Raw genomic sequence first — 20,791 nt, 5'->3', positions numbered from 1 at the left:
CCGAGTTATGTCTTTTGTTTGTATTATGACTGCAGGTATTGCGGTCTATGCAAACATGACTCCTTGTAAAAAAGGTGTCAGTTTTGTTGCCAGATAGAAGGGTAAAAAAACAATTATCATGTTGCGTTATGTTAATGTTCTCTGTGACGTGTACGTACGTACGTGTGTGTGTGTGTGTGCACGTGTGTTGAACTTCTCTTGCGCACCGCACGTAGCCAACCGTGCCAATCGGAGGTGCGGTGGAGCTAATCGGACGTGTTGCGTCGTGCGTAGCGTCGTCTAAGGTGCCGTTGATGTTAATGTTGACGAACGCTCATTGACACTCGCGTCTTGTTGAACGCTTCTAGGACGAAGACGAGGCGGAGGCGGTGTCAGAGGTAGTATGTCTCAAGAGATAAATCCATCCCCCATTGCTCTGCCATCCTCTCTCTCTCTCTCCGAAGTGCGGTACTAACGTCTTATAATCTCTCATTCCAGCTCTTCTCCTCCGAGTGCGTTTTTTGTAACAGCAGTTGGGTGGTGGAGTTCCTCCCGTTGCGTCCGTTTGCATGGAGTTCACTCGTCATTGGGTGCCGTGATTCCATTCCTTGGTTGGCATCCAGTTTGTAAACTTCATATATATTCTTCTTGGTTATTTCGGTAAAGTCACGTAGAAGGGAAGTAATAAAATAATAAAAATAAAACATAATAAAATCAAATAATTCTCACGACGTTTCGGCTACAATGAAAGCAGCCGTCTTCAGGTGAAGGCTGCTTGCGTTGTAGCCGAAACGTGAGAATTATTTGATTTTATTATGTTTTATTATTTTATTACTTCCCTTCTACGTGACTTTACCGAAAGAACCAAGAAGATGAATCCCTGCAGTCACGAAAGCTTTAAATCGAAATTGATATATATTTTTTGGAACTTTTTTTTTTTAAATGTTACCAGGTAAGGCCCACTGAGCTATATAAATATTTTCTCGGAAGCGACCTGGCCACAAATGATAGCTCAACAAAAGTGGCTCATCGCGTGGAAATTTACAGAAGCCAAATAAAGCATTTTTTATGCACATTTTGGAAACGCTCAATTTATTGGCCGACGACACCTTGATATGTAGAGGACCGCAGAGCTCGGGCAATTGTTGGTAGCTCAGGCTAAACCGTCTGACTGCTGCCTCCCCGCTCGTCTGCGGTTCCTTCTCGCGCCTCCGAGCCGCATTCACATGATGCGCTCTCTACGAGAGAGCCAACGCTCCGTGGCGGTGGCGGCAACGCGTTAAAATTTGAGGTTATTGTGAAATTATAATAATCATTTCATTTTAGACAGCGTCAGTCATGCAATTGCATCCCACAACGCTGCACATCGATTATCCAGTTCCGTACACAGATAATACAAAAACAAAACCCCACTACTTAGCGAATAAAAAAAATGAATACATGTATAACGAGAAAATAAATACGCATCATAACTTAATGTTAATTTTCTTTGGTTCTTTCGGTAAAGTCACGTAGGTAGAAAATAAAAAAATAAAAAATAAAAAGACTAGATCACGACGCTTCGATCGCAGCAAAAAGCGGTTGTCTTTTTTTCTTCACCTGAAGACTTGTTGCGATCGAAACGTCGTGATCTATTATTTTTATTTTATTATTTTTATTTTCTACCTACGTGACTTTACCGAAAGAGTCAAAGAGTATGAATGCCTGCAGTCACGAAAGACTCAAATCAAGATTAATATTCATTGCTCGTCAGAATTGCGTCATGGACAGTTTCATTGTTGGGTGAAATCATCAATGCAATCATGACGGTAGACTTAAATTTCGATTTAAAGCGTTCGTGACTGCAGGGATTCATCTTCTTGGTTCTTTCGGTAAAGTCACGTAGAAGGGAAATAATAAAATAATAAAAATAAAACATAATAAAATTATTCTCACGACGTTTCGGCCACAACGCAAGCAGCCGTCCTCATGTGAAGAACAGGTCTGTCGGAAAGACAGCGTCTGAATGAAGAACAGGTCTGTCGGAAAGACAGCGTCTGAATGACGCTGTCTTTCCGACAGACCTGTTCTTCTCCTGAGGACGGCTACTTGCGTTGTGGCCGAAACGTCGTGAGAATAATTTTATTATGTTTGATTTTTATTATTTTATTATTTCCCTTCTACGTGACTTTACCGAAAGAACCAAGAAGACGGTAGACTTTTTTTTGTTACTTGGGTGCAGCGTGAGTCAAAAGAACTAGGAGCCCAGCGATTGTGAAAGGCACAATTCTTTCCACCTTTCGTGAGCAGTTGTGAAACCGCTCACGAAATTCCACGGTGTCGGACGTACGCAGACGAACGTCCGTCGTCCGCGCTACGGCGGCGGTGATGGTTCATTTGGTTTTGAGTGGTTTTTTTTTCAAATGTCTTGTACATGTCATTTTTAAAACAAATTCGAAAAATATATATAAACTAAACACATTCATCAATAACATCCGTGTGGTCTTCAAAAAATACGTAATAGGTGACGTTCAGGGCAATGGTCCCATTTTAAAGCACGTGGACAGCGAACGCATCCACGTGCTCTAAAGAGTTGCCATTTCCCGCGATGTCGCCTATTATATATTTTTACACATATATTATTTTATATATATATTATATATATAAAACATACAATTTTGACAATTGTATAAAACCGCCGAAAAGCTGCGCTCGCTTTTCAACGTAACTGGTTTGCTGAAAAACAATATCACTTGGCGCACGTGACGACTGCTATTTTATTCGGCTGTGTTTCGCGATGCTGGTCGGTGCATTGCTTCTCCAATTGACGTTATACCCACAGGACGATCCAACCCAAGAAAGGAAACAATCATGAACAACAACAACAACAATAATATCAGTCGTGAAAGCCAACGTATGATATAAAAAGCGACATATTTCACTTTCACCAAAACCGGGAGCGTTTAGGAATGCCAGCTGCCGGGATAACAAACATCGCAGTGAGTTGTATTCAGGGCTTCATTTATCGCTGAACATTTTCCAGGTTCGCCCGGAGACTTGGGAGTTTAGGCGCCGTGGCCGCAGCGATAGGGAGATGCACGCTGAGCGTGGTGTGTTGCGGGGTGGGTGCAGAGATATTCAAATTAAAGCCGTGGCCGTGCGTAGTTACAGTCAACGGGTGTCTACGGCACACAGGGCTCCCTTGTTGTGGACGTGTTCAGACGATTTGGACCGTGAGCGGGGCGTGAATTTGTAGATTCAGGCAGCAGAGGGCACACTTGGAGTGAATTGCAGGATTTGGTAATGTTGCGTTTGGCAGCGGTGCGCACAATCACAAACAACTGAGCACATTTGTCGATGACACAATGCCTCATTGAGCGTAAAATAAGGCGGTGTGTTACGGCACACGGTGAGCTACTAAGAAGGGCGTCTTCTCGAAACGTCGCCTGGCTGAAATGAACACAGCGACAGCGGTTGGTTCACGTTCCCTTGCGAGATTGGGGACGATGCTAGGATTTCCATGGATGGCGAGATGTTAACTACCTCGCCTGGTATACAGGAGATCACGGGTTCGATCCCAACCCTAACACCTGTATATTTGAAGTTTGCGTGTCTCTCTCTCCCCGTTGTCGCGTGGATTTTTCTCCGGGTCCTCCGGTTTTCCCCTCCACATTTACGAATCAACGTCTCGAGTTTCGAGTATTTGGCCGCTAGAAATTTCCACACGATGATGAGCCACTTTCGTTGAGCTCTCACTTGTGGCCAGCTCACTTCTGAAAAAGAACTACATAGCTCAGTGGGCCTCACCTGGTAAAATACAATTTCCACCAACAATTAAGGAAGTGGCAGGAAAGTGCTGTAGATGTGAGCGGGACGCATGTTTCAGGGCGGGAATGGGGCAGGTGGTGACATTTGAGTGGCACTGTACTCATCGATAGTTATAGGAGAGCAAGGGAGAAGAGAGCTGAAAGCCAGGTGGTGGTCACCGTTAATTACCCTGACCTTGGAGGAGGGATGTTAACTTTGCGAGGGAAGGAATCGATGGGAGAGCTGTGGTGGCATCAACCGCATTGGGCCATGATGACCTCCCTGATGGGGATTTTTGTTGTTGCAGGCATCTGAACGTTGAACTCTCAAACTCAATGGGCAAATAAACACGTGGTCGCAATCTCTGAATACATCGTCAGGCGTACTGCATAGGCAGGGTTAACTCTTCAACATATTCTCCATTGACAGCACACAAGTTGCCCGTCCACTCTCGAATGAAAACTCATTTCTTTAGAACCGTTTTTTTTGTTGTGTTTAGTTTGTTACCCTCCCCACCCGCACCTCACGGCTGGGTACGTACGGCGCGAAAGAAGTTCAACGGACGTACGTACGTACGCCTTCCGCATGGTGGCTGCAGACACCATCACCTGTCCGGCGATATTTAACGAATTTGCTTTTGTGTCTTCCCTTAAAAACGCACGCACGCACCACCCCCACCCCACCCCCCGGCAGGAGGAGGCCGAGGAGGAGCCGGCAGAGGGTGACTCCCAAGGCGAGGTAACCCCGGAGGCCCCGCGCCCTGTGTTGAGGGTGGACCCTGCCCCCGCTCGCGCCTCTAGAAGTGCACGCAAGGGTGACTCCAAGGCCATGTGGAGTGCTTTGTTGAAGGCCCTGCCTCAAGTGACCCAGTCCCAGCCTGCCGCCCCCCTGCATGTACATACGCCGCATGCACACGTACAGCCCGCATGCACCTCCATGCATTCCGCCGCAAGCACGAAATCTGCACCGCCGCCCCCTCCATCCCATTCCTCATTTCCCGACCTCCGCTCGCGCGCACGCCGTGCGACCCTCGTCCTACGGCAACGCACGGGCCATACGGACGGGGGGCTGCACGCCGCGCGGCGTGTGTGGCGTTGCCTGCCTGTGCCATGATGCAAGCAGCCCGTGTTGCATTTCCTCTTTGCAGAGTGCGCGCGCGCGCGCGTGCGTGGCGTCTTGCAGCGCCCCCTGTGATGACGGGCACTGCACCGCAGGGGGTCATCCGAACACGATGACCTCTGGGTTTTTGTCCCGCCGCCCCGCCCGCGGTGTCACTTGCTTTTCATAAATGACTAACTCCGTGCACGAGTTGAGTTATCGTCGTCAGCGGCGGCTACTGTCGGCACTCCGCTGCTGGATGAAGGCCTAAACCGATCAAAGCCATCACCTTGCCATACATAGCAGGGGTGACCAAAAAAACTTCCAAAGTCATGAACAAACACAAGATCCAGGTCCGATTTAACACAGTACATAACATTCGTGACCTGATCCCATCTGTGAAGGACAAGATTCCTGACATGCAATATCCGGGCGTCTACAAACTAAGCTGTATCTGCGGCAGCAGTTACATTGGGGAAACTAAGCGACATGTCTCGGACCGTGTTCGTGAACACAAGGCAGATTTGAAACACAGTAGGACCAATACCTCGGCCGTGGCTGATCATTATTTTAATGCGGCTGGCTCACACGAAATTGATTTCTCTAAGACGATGGTACTTTGCAAGCCTACTGGCTATCAAAAAAGATTTGTTCATGAAGCCATCCATATATACGGACACAATTTCAACCGAGAGGATGCTTATAAACTCAGCAGTCATTGGAAAGATGTCATCAACCACTTTGGGTCATGACTTGATTTGTGTTTTCTTGTCAACTTCAACAGTCAGCAGTGTGGGTGTGTGTAGCGAGGTGCAATGATTGCCTGGCGGCCCTTTGATTGGTGTAGACCCGCTGCGTTGGCGTTGTTTTCTCACACATTAACATAAGCTGCCCCACCCATGTTGCTGACACACTTTTCTGCGAGCCACTTGCTGACACACTTTCCTGCGAGCCACCTGCTACAATCGGCAGATTTGACGGCTCCATCTCCAGCGTCTCTGAGTCCTCCTGGACACGTTCCACTCCGTGGCTGCCACTCCATCTCCATTCTTGACCACGGGCCTTCATTCCAGCGATGTGCCTACCGCTAGCCCACTCACGTGTCCTAACAGTTTTAACGATTTCATTAACCTGTATGTGTGTTGAACTTCTTTCGCACCGTACGTAGCCAACCGTGCTAATCGGAGGTGCAGGGGGAGTGCAACAAACTAAACGCGCAAAAACTAACCTGCACGTTTGTGACAATCCGTGTGTTCCACTTTCTGTCCCGGACTTTAATTCCAAGCGTGCACCTCTCTCGTTGCTTGTGAACTTTCCAGTCTTCGTTCCAATGTTTCTTGTTGTTCACGGCCATGCTGATGAACCGTATTTCGTAGCGGTTAAGTGCGCGCACCGCTTGAAACGTTTCAAATTGAGGCACGTCGGCATGTTGCTCTTGACCATCAAGTTCAAAAGTCCTCCGTCCTGCCCTCATCCCCCTCTTTATTTGATTGTCTTGATCCCGAACTGCCTTCAACTACTGCCCTCGGTACACAAACCCTGCCACGTGTTGCAGTTTGCGACGTCCATCCAGGCAGAATCATCTCCCGATTTTTTTTTTGAGAGTTTAGCGAACTTGTTGTACATGAATCTAGATCCGAAGCTTTCGTGACTGCAATGAACCATCCTCTCTGGTTCTTTCGGTAAAGTCACGTAGGTATAAATAAAATACAACAAAATTAAAATAAATTAAATCTCGACATTTCGGATGCAACACAAGTGTCCGTTTCTTTGACACAATTTCCACAGTCACCCCATCTGATCCAGTCAATGTCCCCTCTTTTCATGCTGCGATGGGCAGATTTTATTTATTCACACGTGACTTACATAACTTCTTCCTCTGCGGGAGTCGGTCATATTACGAGGCTATTATCATCCGTTTGATATTGCGATCTCTATAAAATTCCTCCACTGATCTTGAGAATCCGTATCTATCATGAGTTGAGGTGTTAAACATTTTCAGATATGGTATTATTTATCTTTAAAGGCCACCACTGGCACCGTGTGCTGTGATTACACCATTACTTTGCACTGGAGTTCCTGATTATTACAGTAAACTGACGGAGGATCCGTCACATGCTTGAGTAATTCTAAAACTGTTTAGTGTGATCGATCCAGTAGAAGCCGGTAGGCAGTGGCTCAACATGGGCGGAGAAATCGATGAGCGAAGTGCATTCATTGAACACATTAATGAAAGTGGCACGCAGTGACGCGTGGCGATGATGATGACGACGACGATGATGATGACCATGATGATGAAAATTATGATGATGTCGATGATGGCGACGATGATGATGACGATGATGATGATGACGATGATGACAATGATGATGACGATGATGAAAATTATGATGACGATGATGGCGACGATGATGATGACGATGATGACAACGATGATGATGAAGATTATGATGATGATGACAACGACGATGATGACGATGATGACAACAACGATAATGACGATGATGACGACAAAGACGATGATGAAGATTATGACGATGATGATGACTATGATGACGATGATGGCGATGATGCCATTAGACCCTCGTCATCTTGACCTCCAGACTGGCACCACGTCACATTTTGATTTTTCGTGTCAAATTTCCACCTTCAAATGAATATTTCAGGATAGTCGACTAACAAAAATGCTGACGGATAACATTGCTCTCAGTACAAGTTGCCTTTAACCCCTGCGTTTAAACACTCACGTGTTGAGGCGACTGTGACTCAATAGTTTTTGTGTTTAAGCTAACGACACGCAGATTACACGCTATTGTTTGAATTAATGCATTATATTAATCTATATATGTTAGTCGCAGCCAGGACGTACTTTCAGTCCAATCTATCCGAGGGGGGGGGGGGGCGGGGTGTTCGGCGATTCGGAACATAATTCAGCACCCCCGGCACACCACATCCAGTATAACTCTCTTGCTCTGGCTGCGGCGGGGGCTGTGGCTGGTCACGTGCCACCACCCCGAGAGATTGGGCGAGAAACTCAGCCCTGGCTCGTGGCCCTTTTCAGTTGCGAGTGGAGGGGGGGGGGGCGTGCCCCCCCCCCCCCAATGATCCGATCGAAATCCCTAGGGATTTCCATCGGATCATTGGGGTTTATTAGTAATAAATCGGCATTTTACGACCCCCGCTGCCACTGTGTAGCATATTATTACGAGCCAGGGACTCTATGAGATGATAGGACAATAGTCTGAGTCCGTAATTGGCAATAAGTAACGGCAAAGCAGTTATAAGTGACTCAGAATTGTACGCAGTTGCGTCTACAGTACACGACTTCCCTGAAGGCATCAACACCTTCAGCGAGCGCGATGCCGATCACACAACGCGGTTCGAATTCGACCCTCGGTCGATGGCTGCGCCATCGCCGCACACGCTTCGAATAAAAGGCAAGGGACTAGTCCTTACTTACTAACAACTCCTTACTAACAACACCGAAAAAAATATTTGCTGGAGGGGTTGCCCCCCCCCCTCCCTGAAAATCCCGGCTCCGCCATTGGCCTCGATGGTTCTTTGTGACGCGCGCGGCGTCGTTCGGAAACCCGGAGCGGCCACCTGTCAACCCATCGGGGTTACCACGTGCTCTTCATGTGCAGGCAAATTGAGTTTGCAGGTCCATACGGCGTACAGCCCTTTCAATACGGGCAAACTAAAATGTCTATTTTTTTAACTTGTGTTGCTCCCTTGTGATGGCACTTTGTAGGATGAACGTTGAGATGTATAAAGGGGGCACTGGGTGACCAACACGGTCTGCATTGGTCTGTAATAAGGTAGATCACTGACTTGCATTTCTAAAGTATACTAGATTTGTGTTTCTATTTAATTTATACCTGCTGATGATTGCTTGCGTTGCAATCGAAACGTCGTATGCTAGTATTTAATTTATTATTTTATCTTTATACGTGACTTTACCGAAAGAACCAAAGAGCACTGACAAGGGGTTGACAGGTGTAGGGGCGCCTCGCGCACGCGCGCGCGTGAACTCGGAAATGCAACACTGGCTCTAGATCTCCCATGATGCACGCGCCCCGCACTAAACACGGGGACACGTTGGTGCTCCACCGATTCCGGTCACGGTGCCAACAACGTCGGTTGCATGTTCACCGAGCGCACACATGACGATGTGTCTCTATGTGTGTGTGTGTGCGCGCGCGCGGAACACGTGTGTACGTGATGATGTGTAATGTAAATGTACACGTGGTAATTTGTGTGTGTAGTAGTGTTTAGCGCCCTGCGTTACGAAGCCTGCGACCCGAGTTCGATTCCCGCTCATGGCCACCAACACCAGTGTGACGATTATCTGAAGCAGTCATGGGTCTCCCCCTAGGTCGACTCAGCCTAAAATGAGTACCTGGTGGGGTGTGTAAGCATTGCCACTGGGGAGACAAAGGCGGTCGGGCGTGGTGCTGGCCACCCATCCTCTCGTGTGTCGAACTGGCCTTCGTAGATGCTACTCGCTTACAGCAATTGCCCCCAACAAAGTCTGTTTTCAGTTACATTTTTTTGGTATAGCCCTGTGAGCCATTCGGCTCTTGAATCGGGTGCAACCGCAACAAACAAAAAACAAAAAACATGAACTTTTGCAAGCTACACGGGAGAAGCTTTGTATTTGTCTTCGTTGTCTATGCAGTGGTAGAAATGTGCCGGTGCACGATGGGAAATGTCCCATCGGCACTTCTCAAAACAGCAAGGAGTATGTCGTCGGCGGGTTTCGAAACGGTTGAACCTGAAGTAAGAACTTTGTATTTGTTTGGGTACAACGGCAGAGAACGTGGGCTGTAGGAGTAATGGGTTTTCATCCCGAGGCTTCTAATATTCTAATTCTGCCACGGTGTGTGTTTGCGTGCGTGTACATCTATACATAACAGAGGGTGTTTTTTTTTTAGATCCCGAAAATATAAATGCGTCGTTAAACCCGCCACCACCCGACGCAGCCAATTAATAAGGTTTGTCACGTTAACAAAACGTGGCAATTCGTTACTAGTACAGCACACGCCGGTTGTGTGTTGGAGAGTAAACCCACAACGTTGCTGCTTCGCGGAGTTATTTATCAATGACCCAAACGTATTGCGGCTTCTGAAATATTGAGGGGTTTTTACCCAATTCGAGGAAAATGGCTCGTATTGTTATTTTGGCTGCCGACCCCTGTGTTGGTGACAGAGAGAGAGCGACAAAGAGTGTCGCACGAAGCGGTAGAGAGACTCTGCTCTGACGCCGGCTTTTAGCAACAGAGATTACTTTAAATCTCGATTTAAAGCTTTCGTGACTGCAGGGATTCATCTTCTTGGTTCTTTCGGTAAAGTCACGTAGAAGGGAAATAATAAAATAATAAAAAATACAACAGATAATGATTTTGTTATGTTTTATTATTATTTTATTATTTCCCTTCTACGTGACTTTACCGAAAGAACCAAGAAGAAGACATTACTTTGGCAACATCACAGCGGGCACCCAGCCGAGAGCCGGGGGACCATTGTTGTTGTTGTATTGTTGTCGCAGAGCGTGACCCCACGCAGCCGTGACCCTGGGGTCATTTTACTCGGCGGACCGACAAGACCGGCCTGCACGTCGTGCGAAATGTGTCTGTGTGTGTCCGTGTGTTTGTGTCTGTGTGTGTGTGTCTGTGTGTGTGCCTGGTGTGTCTGTGTGTGTCTCTGTGTGTGTGTCTCTGTGTGTGTCTGTGTGTGTGTCGGTGTGTGTGTCTCTGTGTGTGTCTGTGTGTCTGTGTGTGTGTGTCTGTGTGTGTGTCTGTGTGTGCCTGTGTGTGTCTGTGTGTGTGTCTATGTGTGTGTGTCTGTGTGTGTCTGTGTGTGTCTGTGTGTGTCTGTGTGTGTGTCTGTGTGTGTGTCTGTGTGTTCCTGTGCGTGCCTGTGTGTTCCTGTGCGTGTCTGTGTGTGTGTCTGTGTGTTCCTGTGCGTGCCTGTGTGTGTCTGTGCGTGCCTGTGTGTGTCTGTACGTGCCTGTGCGTGCCTGTGTGTGTCTGTGTATGTGCCTGTGTGCGTGCCTGTGTGTGTCTGTGTATGTGCCTGTGTGCGTGCCTGTGTGTGTCTGTATGTGTCTGTGTGTGTCTGTGTGTGTCTGTGTATGTGCATGTGTGTGTGTCTGTGTGTGTCTGTGTGTGTCTGTATGTATGTGTCTGTATGTGTCTGTGTGTGTCTGTGTGTGTCTGTGTATGTGCCTGTGTGTGTGTCTGTGTGTATCTGTGTGTGTGTGCCTGCCTGAGCGCGCACGCCCTAGGAGAGATTTGCATCTCCTGCAAGGAATGCGGTGGTGCGAGAGTTCACGGCACAGGTTCTGCAGAGCAGTCGCGAGCTCCCCTTTGCACTTGGACAGGAAAGAAACTGGTTTAGCGACGAGATATGCTACGCTAGGTCACAAACGACATTTTTTGTGCGGTTATCGATGACCCCCCGGGGTTTTTGACCGACAGCTCGCTCCGCTTGATAACAAAGCGGTAGGTGGTCACAAGTGGCTCAAATGTAATTTCGAATCTAGTATCTTGGCCGTGCCTGTCCGGTAATTCGACGGCCGGTCCCGTAATTAAGGTTACAGTTTGTAACGCGCCACATAATTTCCGTTCACTCTCGGTGAGAGAGAGAGCAAAAGATTCAGAGGAGCGAGAAACGACAGTAAGAGGTGGGAAGGAAGCCAAAACTGGTGCTGATAATTGCCCAAGTTCTGTCGCCCTATATTGGGATCTTTGGCCAACTCCATACTTGCTCTGAACCGTGATCCACGAAGTCAAACAAACGGTGGAGCGCATTGTGAACTTGGATTTACAACCTAGACATGAAGTTGTAGTTGTTTCTAATTTCGTACGAGATAGGGACGAGAGTGATTTGGCGACATAAAAAACCACGGCTCCGTTATGGGGTCATCTTTTATTTGAGGTCTGGAGAAAGTTTCCCCGTTTCTCCACCTCTGTGGGCGGCCCTGCTCTGTTAGCTATCGGAGCCACCCGACTGCATCCCAGATTGCTTAACGAGCGCCACTTGTTGGGTGGAGGGGGGAGAAGTCACAAACAAACGCCTCGTGAAAGACCCGACGCAAATGATCGCTGGCTCCGATCGTCAGCCATGAAGCTGGTGAGACAACACTAATTCACATCCAGCGCACAAACCATGGCAGCAGATGCTGATGATGATGATGCGGTCACCCAGAACAGAACCATGGGACATATTCTTGGGTTCTTTCGGCAAAGTCACGTAGAAAGAAAAATGTATTAAATACTAGCATACGACGTTTCGATTGCAACACAAGCAATCATCAGGTACAAATGAAAGAGAAAACAAACCTAGTAAATTTAGAAATATAATGCAATACAACACAGCGAGTCGGATAACATAACAGTCAACACTGTACCTGGTTGATTACGTTCTTCCAAAGATTGCTACATTTCAGAGAGAGACAAAACACAGACACGGAGACACACAGACAGACACATAAGCAGAGAGAGATAACTCAGAGACACACAGAGAGAGACACACAACATAGACACACAGAGACACACAGACAGACACAAGCAGAGAGAGACAACACAGAGACACAGAGAGAGACACACAACATAGACACACAGAGACACACAGACACAAGCAGAGAGAGACAACACCGAGACACAGAGAGAGACACACAACATAGACATACGGAGAGAGACACACAGACAGACACATAAGCAGAGAGAGATAACTCAGAGACACAGAGAGAGACACACAACATAGACACACAGAGACACACAGACAGACAAAAGCAGAGAGAGACAACACAGAGACACAGAGAGAGACACACAACATAGACACACTGAGACACACAGACAGACACACAAGCAGAGAGAGACAACAGAGAGACACAGAGAGAGACACACAACATAGACACACGAAGAGACATACACAGACAGACACAAGCAGAGAGAGACAACTCAGAGACAGAGAGAGACACACACATACGCACACAGAGAAACAACGCCTCTGTGGGACATTAAACCACTCAACATCCGATTCACAAATACGAGGAAGGAGGCATCACACAGCAATTATCTGGCTCAACCACCCCGATGTAAACTCATAGTTGTTGCTGCTCTACAGGAGTGTGGTTCCCGCACCACCAGTGAGTGGTCCGTGACGGTTCCTCCAGGTAGTCCGTGGTAGCTGTGATGCAAACACGGCTCGATCCGGACAATGATTACATCAATTCATATTTTACTTATGATATTTAATAATATAGAAATTAAGTTCGGTGAACTACCCTGGTTAAACTACCCTGACCCGAAGATCTGAATGTCCCCCGATCTAATTTTTTTTTATATTTCTGCGTAAACGAATGTTCCCATTATGACTCATTTAGTATAAGTGGTATTTAGAGAGAGAAGTGAATGCGTTTTTTCACCAGGAGTGTGGGTGGGGGGGTCCGTAGAAATGTTTGCATCGGCTGAAGCGGCCCGTGGGACATGAAAGTCCGAGAAAGACCGCTTGCATCACGATCAGCAGCCATTCCAAGAAGAAGCCAAAAACAAATCTGGCCATAACTTACCCCGTGGTAATTGTTTTTTTACCCTTTTATCTGGCAACAAAACTGACACCTTTTTTTACAAGGAGTCATGTTTGCATTGACCACAATACCTGCAGTCGGAATGCAAACAAAAAACATAACTCTGATAATCTATGCACTGTCCTTGAAGTTGATTGGTCCACACCCGAGACAGCTTTCCTTAGAGCCTAGTCTCACATGGTGTTGGACCAGATGACGCCAAAAGGCGCACAACTCAAAGACAATGCACCATCAGAGTATGAGAGCTCGGGGTAAGCATTTACATCATTGGAACCTCCTTTGCCAGTAGCAAAATATGATAATTGATTTTTTACTATTTTATCTGGCAACAAAACTTACCCCGTGTTAAGCTACGAAATGTGTCAATGTAGACATCAGTGCCCCGTGGTCAAGTGGTCCCACGGGCATTGTACCCCGAGCGCATCGACAACACGTGACTCGTTGGCGCGTGCGTTGTGTGTCTGTGGGGAGCGGTGGCGTAGCGGTTAGCGCGCTGCGCTACAAACACGACAACCCCAGCTCGATTCCCGCTCACGGGCCAACACCGGTGACGATTATCTGAACCGGTTCTGGGCCTCACCTAGATCGACTCAGCCTCAAATGAGTACCTGGTGCGGTGTGTAAAAACGTCGCCACTGGGGAGACAAAGGCGGTCGGTCGTGGTGCTGGCCACCCACCCCCTCGTGTGCCGTACCTGCCTTCATAGCTGCTGCTCGCTAACAGCACTTGCCCCAACAGCCTGTTCAGGCGATACGGGGAATCACCCCGCCCCCCCCCTCGGCTGTGTGTGATGCCCACACGCAACGGTGCCCACTGATTGCATCACCCCCCCCCCCCCCCCATTAGCAGCGCGTGTTAATTCGCGGTGTTTGTTCAAAGGTGACCGCGGAAGGAAGTTAGTATGGTCTCGTTTTCATGGGGCGCATTGGATATAACGCGAATTTTTATGTGTTAGGGAAGACTTTTTTTTTAATCCTTTATATTAAGTTCACTTGCTTGCTTGCTTGCGCGCTTACGACCGTGCAAATCTTTCGGTCGTTTTTTAACCCACTTCCCGTGATCCAATCGAGCTGACATTTTACACACAGACTCGTTGTGCGTGACAATTTATTTTCGTGAAAACATTTTTCCAAAATTTTACACTTTTTAGGAAATTTGTTTTTATATTTAATTACCAATTGCTTAATGGTGGCAGGCAATCATCTGACCCATAGGTGGCAGCCATCTCAAGCCAGAGGACGAGAGGACTCTAGCCGCCCGTTTCAAAAACCAATGTGGGCTGGGTTGTGGCCCATTGAACACGCATATAAAGGATTTATAGTGAAAAACTTTGTTTTTACGGGTTAATTTTTTATATACCGCGGATGCGAATTGGATATAACGCGATTGAGTGAATGGGACTACATTGCACGTGTAAGGAATACGCGGTTGTACGCTTGCCTCGGCGTCGCATCACGCATGGCTGGATGCTGCTGGATGCTTCTAGATGCTACCCACACACCTCAAGTCTTTGTTCAGTCTGCGTACGCAGCTCACGTGTTATCGCGGACTGTGCTTTACCCATACATTATTTATTATAACGCGATGTTTCCATCATGCGGTGTTCTTCAGGAACGCAGCGACTACTACCGTGTTAAAGGAGACTGTAGTATTTTGAGCGTGTGTCCTGGTCACGTATCTTCATTAATTGTTGTAACTTCACGTCCGTGCCCGTGCCGTGTTCACGAGTGCACGTTTCGTATTGAGACGGACAGATCTTCTCTACATTTCCACAAAGTTTAGCTGCACTCTTTTCAGAGATATGCCCACGTTGGTTTTCAATGAGAATTGAAATTGTGTTGGGAATTGAGCGTGCCCCAGTGTTATGAACTCGGTGACCTTGAGTTAGATTCCCTGCCACGACTAACATTAGAAGGCTGAACTGGTTGGTTCTGGTGTCTCTGTTCACCAACCTGCGTTGACCGCCGTGATCTGAAAGCCTTGATCCAGCAGTGGGTCGACACAAGGGCTGTGGGTGGCTGTTGGTCTGCGTGTAGATGCATTTTTAAATCCTTTATATTAAGTTCACTTGCTTGCTTGCTTGCGCGCTTACGACCGTGCAAATCTTTCGGTCGTTTTTTAACCCACTTCCCGTGATCCAATCGAGCTGACATTTCGCACACAGACTCGTTGTGCGTGCCAATTTATTTTCGTGAAAATTTTTTTCCTAAATTTTACACTTTTTAGGAAAAAAAATTATATTTAATTACCAATTGCTTAATGGTGGCAGGCAATCATCTGACCCATAGGTGGCAGCCATCTCAAGCCAGAGGACGAGAGGACTCTAGCCGCCACGCATATAAAGGATTTATAGTGAAAAACTTTGTTTTTACGGGTTATTTTTTTCTTTGTGATTACGGCCAATGCTGCAAAACGTGCTGTCATATAGCCGAGTCAGCTCTTGCACATAGCAGCTGTTGGCAAATGGCTCAATGTGCAGTGTTGCGTGTCCGGCTTAGTCAACGTCACCCCTTGCTTATTTTACCCTGTGCTTGTATGTGTGTGTGTACGTGTGCGTGCGTGTGTGGGGAGCGGTGGTGTAGTGGTGAACGCGCTGCGCTACAAACCCGGCGACTAGAGTTCGATTCCCGATCACAAGCCAACACCGGTGACGATTATCTGAACCGGTCCTCCCCTAGGTCGACTCAGCCTCAAATATGTTCCTGTTGCGGCGTGTAAAATCATCGCCACAGGAGAGATAAAAACGGCCGGGCGTGGTTCTGGCCACCCGCCCCCTCGTGTGCCTATCTGGCCTTCATAGGTGCCCGCTAACAGCACTTGTCCCAACAGTCTGTTCAGGCTATACGGGGGATCTTTGTCCGTGTGTATGAATGTTGTTCTTCGTCTGTACTTGACTGGCGTATTTTCGGAAGATGCCGCGGAGCGATGGTTAGCAGCGCCACCGGACTCGCGATCCGGTGCTCGCAGGTTCGATTTCAGATTCGTTCATCACCCCCCTCTCCCCTCGCCACCGCCGCTTCTCACCGGCAGTCGAAGTGGATTCGCCACAATTAAGTCGATCGGCGGGTCGCGTCCGGTGGGGTAAAGTGTGGGTACCTCTCCGACTCAGAGCCGGCCCAGCCACTAAGCGACCCTTGCAATTGCAAAGGGCCCCGTGGCCAGCAGAGGGCCCCCTAGAGTCACTGCTAGTTAGTGGGTGAAAAAAATCATACATCAAAGGGGCCTCCAACCAAATTTTGCTTAGGGCCCCCAAAGGTCTAGGGCCGGTTCTGCTCCGACTCTCCCGAGACGTCTGTCCCGTTGCGGGAGGTGTCGACCAATGCACGTGGGTGAGGGGGCTCCTCTCTGGGAGCTGCCTGTGTTGGAGAAGGTCACTGGCGTCGGCAGCGGCGAGAATGAGCGCACTTTTGCAGGGCTGCGCTTTTACCTTTACACCTTGGACGCGTGCGTCAGTGAGTGCACGTTGAACTTCTTTCGCACCGTACATGCGGCGATTTGTTGAAACAGGCACAGGCGATTGGAAATGGCGAATCAACGCTGCGCAGCGAGGACCGCGAGGCAGTGTGACAGTCGTATCTTTGATTTTAATTAAACATTTCTCGATGCATCGATATGACAATGCGCTCGAGTCAAAGTCACCACAAACTCCCAGCCGGCGATTCCATGAAACCAAACGACGACAATTCATATTTATAACCCTTCAAGTCATTGCGAATGTGTGTGGTTTATTTTGTTTAGTTAATTCCAATTCTAGATAATATTTTTTTTTTTCGCTCAGAGTTTATTGACGACGCGGCTCGATTGCACCCCCCAAAAAACCCCGATCCTCAACCGCGCTCGCGTGTGCGTGGAGTGTTCCTCTGCACCGCGTCCCGTCGACAACCCAGAGCTGTTTGCTACTCGACGCGTTTGCGATCTCACACAAGCGGGCCCGCTGACGGTCGTGCCATCGCAGCGGCCGTGGTAGGGCACAGGCCGACGCGGCAGCGTTGTGGAAATTAATTGACGCTGCCGTACCACAACTGACGGGGCAGTGACAATGACAGCGATGTCGTGACGTCTCTGTGTTAGTCCGTGTACAGGCTTAGCGAAAGCTGCCACCGACAGCCCATCTATGGAAATTCACGTTCGCGTGGGGATCATATCTCAGCCAATGTTCTCCACGTCGCTGGCAAGCGCGTGACCAGTAGCCGCAGTCATTCTCACACCTCCGATTAGCGCGGTGGGCTACGTACGGTGCGAAAGAAGTTCAACATGCGTGCATTGTGAGAGCCATACTGGATGTGGTGGGTTGGGTCAGGCAGCGATGGAGTAATAGAGTTGAAATATTACTGGAGTATGGTAATGCGGTGTGTTGATACAAATTATGTATTAACCGCGTCTTGTGTAACGCAGGTACAAATGACCAATTACTTTGCGGTGTGTAATTTAGTTGCCAATTAGATTACAAATGAAATGACATTGCCTATTTAAAATACGTCGGTTTGATGTTGCCCATCTCGATGTGACCCGGCCTAGCCTGGCGATGCAATTATTTTCCAGGTCACTGACCAGGACAGACCCGAAGGCCAAGATTTTCTAAAATTAATCGGCAAATTACTCGGTTGGGATTGAACATATCAACCATTAAAACTATAAACTATCTTTTATTTGAACAGGTAAGGCCCACTGGGCTATATTGCTGCTATGATGTTGTCCTCGTCTCTCAGAAGTGAGGCGTGAAATTACGTTTGTGTTTTCATTACAACGCATTATTTACGCAGGAAGGCCCCACCGAGTCTCAAGGCTCTTTTTCAGGAGGGTCCTGTCACGTTTTCGCAGAAGTGGTGTAATCGTTCAGCATTGCACGTGTGTATGCTGGACTTCTTTTGCGCCGTACGTATCCGACCATGCCAATGGGAGGCGCGGGGGAAGGACAGGCAACTAAACACAAAGCAGTTCTAAAGAAATGAGTTCGTCAATCTATATGATTGATAAGTGCATGGCTCCATTGGCTTCCTAAGAGCGTTCCAGCCGGCCGCGCAGAAGCACACCTGAAAGCGCGTGAAAATTGCGATGTGTTGGCCGATACAAAGTTACATTGTGGGGTTTCGTTTAGCTGCGGGAACAAACCCGGAGCGTCCCGGCGGCAACCCACGCGGCACAGGGGGTGAACAAACTCCAAACAGAAAGGCGTCTTGAGTCGGGGAGTCACACCCAGAAGATTCTCGCTGCGAGGCACGAGTGTTGCCAACTGTGCCACCCCCTCTGTGCCACCACGATGATAACGATTCACTTCTCTCGTTTCCCTCCCCTGGTCGTCGAGCAGGATGCGGCGGAGTAAAGCGGCACGAAGGCCAACATGGTAATTATTGGCAGCTATTACGTTCGTGTAACTTTATTAAAGTAGAGAGTGGGGCTAGTTGATGGTCTTAGTCCTGGTTACCAATGACTGCATTCACGTTGTTTCTGCACCAAATTTGGCTAAAATATGAATTCTGAAAGAAAATATTAATTCTAAAATAAAATATCTAAACTAAAATATGAAGTTAAATTCAAAAATAAAATATCAATTCTAAAATAAAATATAAATTCTAAAAAATATATCAGTTCTAAAATAAAGTATCTAAAATAAAATATAAAATACAAATTCTAAAATAAAATAAAAATCGAAAATAAAATATTAAACCGAAAATAAAAAATCTAAAATAAAATAAATTCGAAAATATCTAAAATAAAATTCTAAAATAAAATATACATTCTAAAATAACAAATTCTAAAATAAAAAATTTGGCTAAAATATCAATTGTCATAATTGGCTTCACTCTCATGCGATGAACGCTACTCTCATATGCAGAGGCGGGTAGGAAGGTGCTACCCTCTACTGTGGACCAGAGGGCGCATGAAACGGTCTCAGAGGGTAGTTCCACGGTATCCGCTTCTGTGGGCCGTTTTCTTAACAAGCAGGTGGCACTGCTTTGCCAGAGATCCGAATGGATACTTCTACTCGTGACGTCGCGCAATCGGAGAAACAATTGGGAAAAGTAAAACAAGGTGGCTGACGTGACGATCAACTCGCTGTATTTGCCGAACGCCACCAGCTTTAATCACGTTGGCACACACCACTTGTGCACCAACACTTTGTGGAAAACAGCCAAATTGGAAAAAAAACCAGCGGCTCAGCCGCTTTTCCACCCAATGTCTGAGAAAATGCCGACACCCACATTTTACGCCTAACGGACGAGTCCCGTTCGCCCCGAATGTCACGTTCCCGTCCGCCGTGTGTGCTCCCGCAGGAGTTTCCGCGTTCAGGCCTTGGAACACGGCGGAACACGGCGGGAGGCTTCACGGCCGTGGTGGCAGCTGCCGCCGCCGGTGGGCCGTCACCGTCGCTCGCCGCCGGAGGGAGGCCGCATCACGAAGCGCAGCGGCGTTCTCCCGCGTCCCACAGGCCACTCCACGGCGTTCGTGTTTAAAATGCATGTCCGTGTGTTACCGGAACCCTCGCGCAACCTGCCACCGGCGCGTCGATGTTTGCCTGCCCACTGGCACGCGGAAGCAGACGACGTTTTTGCAAATTCGCTCGTGCCACTGAACCCTTTACCCGTTTCCGTTCACCGCTGAATCATGGAATGCCGCGCAAGCGGTTCAGCGTTAATTTTATTTCGAGAGGCGTAGCGCCATTGTTTTTAAAGATATTGTCCTCACCGCAGAGAACCGTAGCGAAACGACCGTATTCTATCATAGCTGGCACCAAACTATGCCACACGCCCTCCCGCATGGCCTTGCGGGAGCCTCGGTAACGATAAAGTTGTTTAGTTTTTCTTCCAGTTTCGGAACGGAATCGGAAGAAAAACTAATGACGTACATGCACGTCATCGGAATGGGAGAGGGTTGGGAGTGCAATCGAGCCGCGTTGTCGAAACTGTGAGCAAAAGAATTAGCTACTTGTAAAAATAAACACATTCACAATGACTTAAGCGTTCTAAATATACGATGTCGTCGTGTGGTTTATGGAAGTTCCGGCTGGGAGTTGTCATGACTTTGACTCTCGCGCATTGCCATGTCGATGTATCGAAAATTGTGTTAAGATTAAAGATGCGACTGTTACACTTCCTAGCTATCATCGCTCTCAGTAGTGTTGATTTGCGGTTCACAATCTCCTGGGCCAGTTTTAAACAAATCGCCTGAAATAGATCAAGTTTGGACAGCGACTGCTACACGCTCATGAATCGACTTACAGATACAAGATCACACCTGGTCCTGTCCAGAGCCACGATTGTTACAAACAACAAAAAACATTAACTGAACCTGTTGACAATCGACTGGATTTCACCTCGTCACGAGATTCAAGGTT

General features: G+C 47.8%; 1 protein-coding gene across 6 annotated transcripts in view; it reads left to right on the top strand.

Moving 5' to 3' along the window:
* Positions 1–20,553, top strand: part of LOC133354466 (adapter SH3BGRL-like) — a 50,237-nt gene extending 29,684 nt beyond the window's left edge. For 3 of the 6 annotated variants that reach the window (XM_061571364.1, XM_061571356.1, XM_061571320.1), the window contains 4 exons: positions 348–377; positions 4,459–4,503; positions 18,764–18,799; positions 19,731–20,553. In XM_061571364.1, the coding sequence (XP_061427348.1) occupies positions 348–377; positions 4,459–4,503; positions 18,764–18,778 (90 nt within the window). In that variant the 3' untranslated portion in view covers positions 18,779–18,799; positions 19,731–20,553. The remainder of the gene's footprint in view (positions 1–347; positions 378–4,458; positions 4,504–18,763; positions 18,800–19,730) is intronic. The other 3 variants (XM_061571336.1, XM_061571327.1, XM_061571346.1) reach the window with 1 other exon arrangement.
* Positions 20,554–20,791: the final 238 nt, after the last annotated feature.

The sequence above is a fragment of the Lethenteron reissneri genome, chromosome 6 (genome assembly GCF_015708825.2).
Source record: "Lethenteron reissneri isolate LAM-NWPU_2019-01 chromosome 6, ASM1570882v1, whole genome shotgun sequence".
NCBI classification, from domain to species: Eukaryota; Metazoa; Chordata; class Hyperoartia; order Petromyzontiformes; family Petromyzontidae; genus Lethenteron; species Lethenteron reissneri.
Note: the sequence above shows the minus strand (reverse complement) of the source record. Positions and strands in the feature narration are given on the sequence as shown.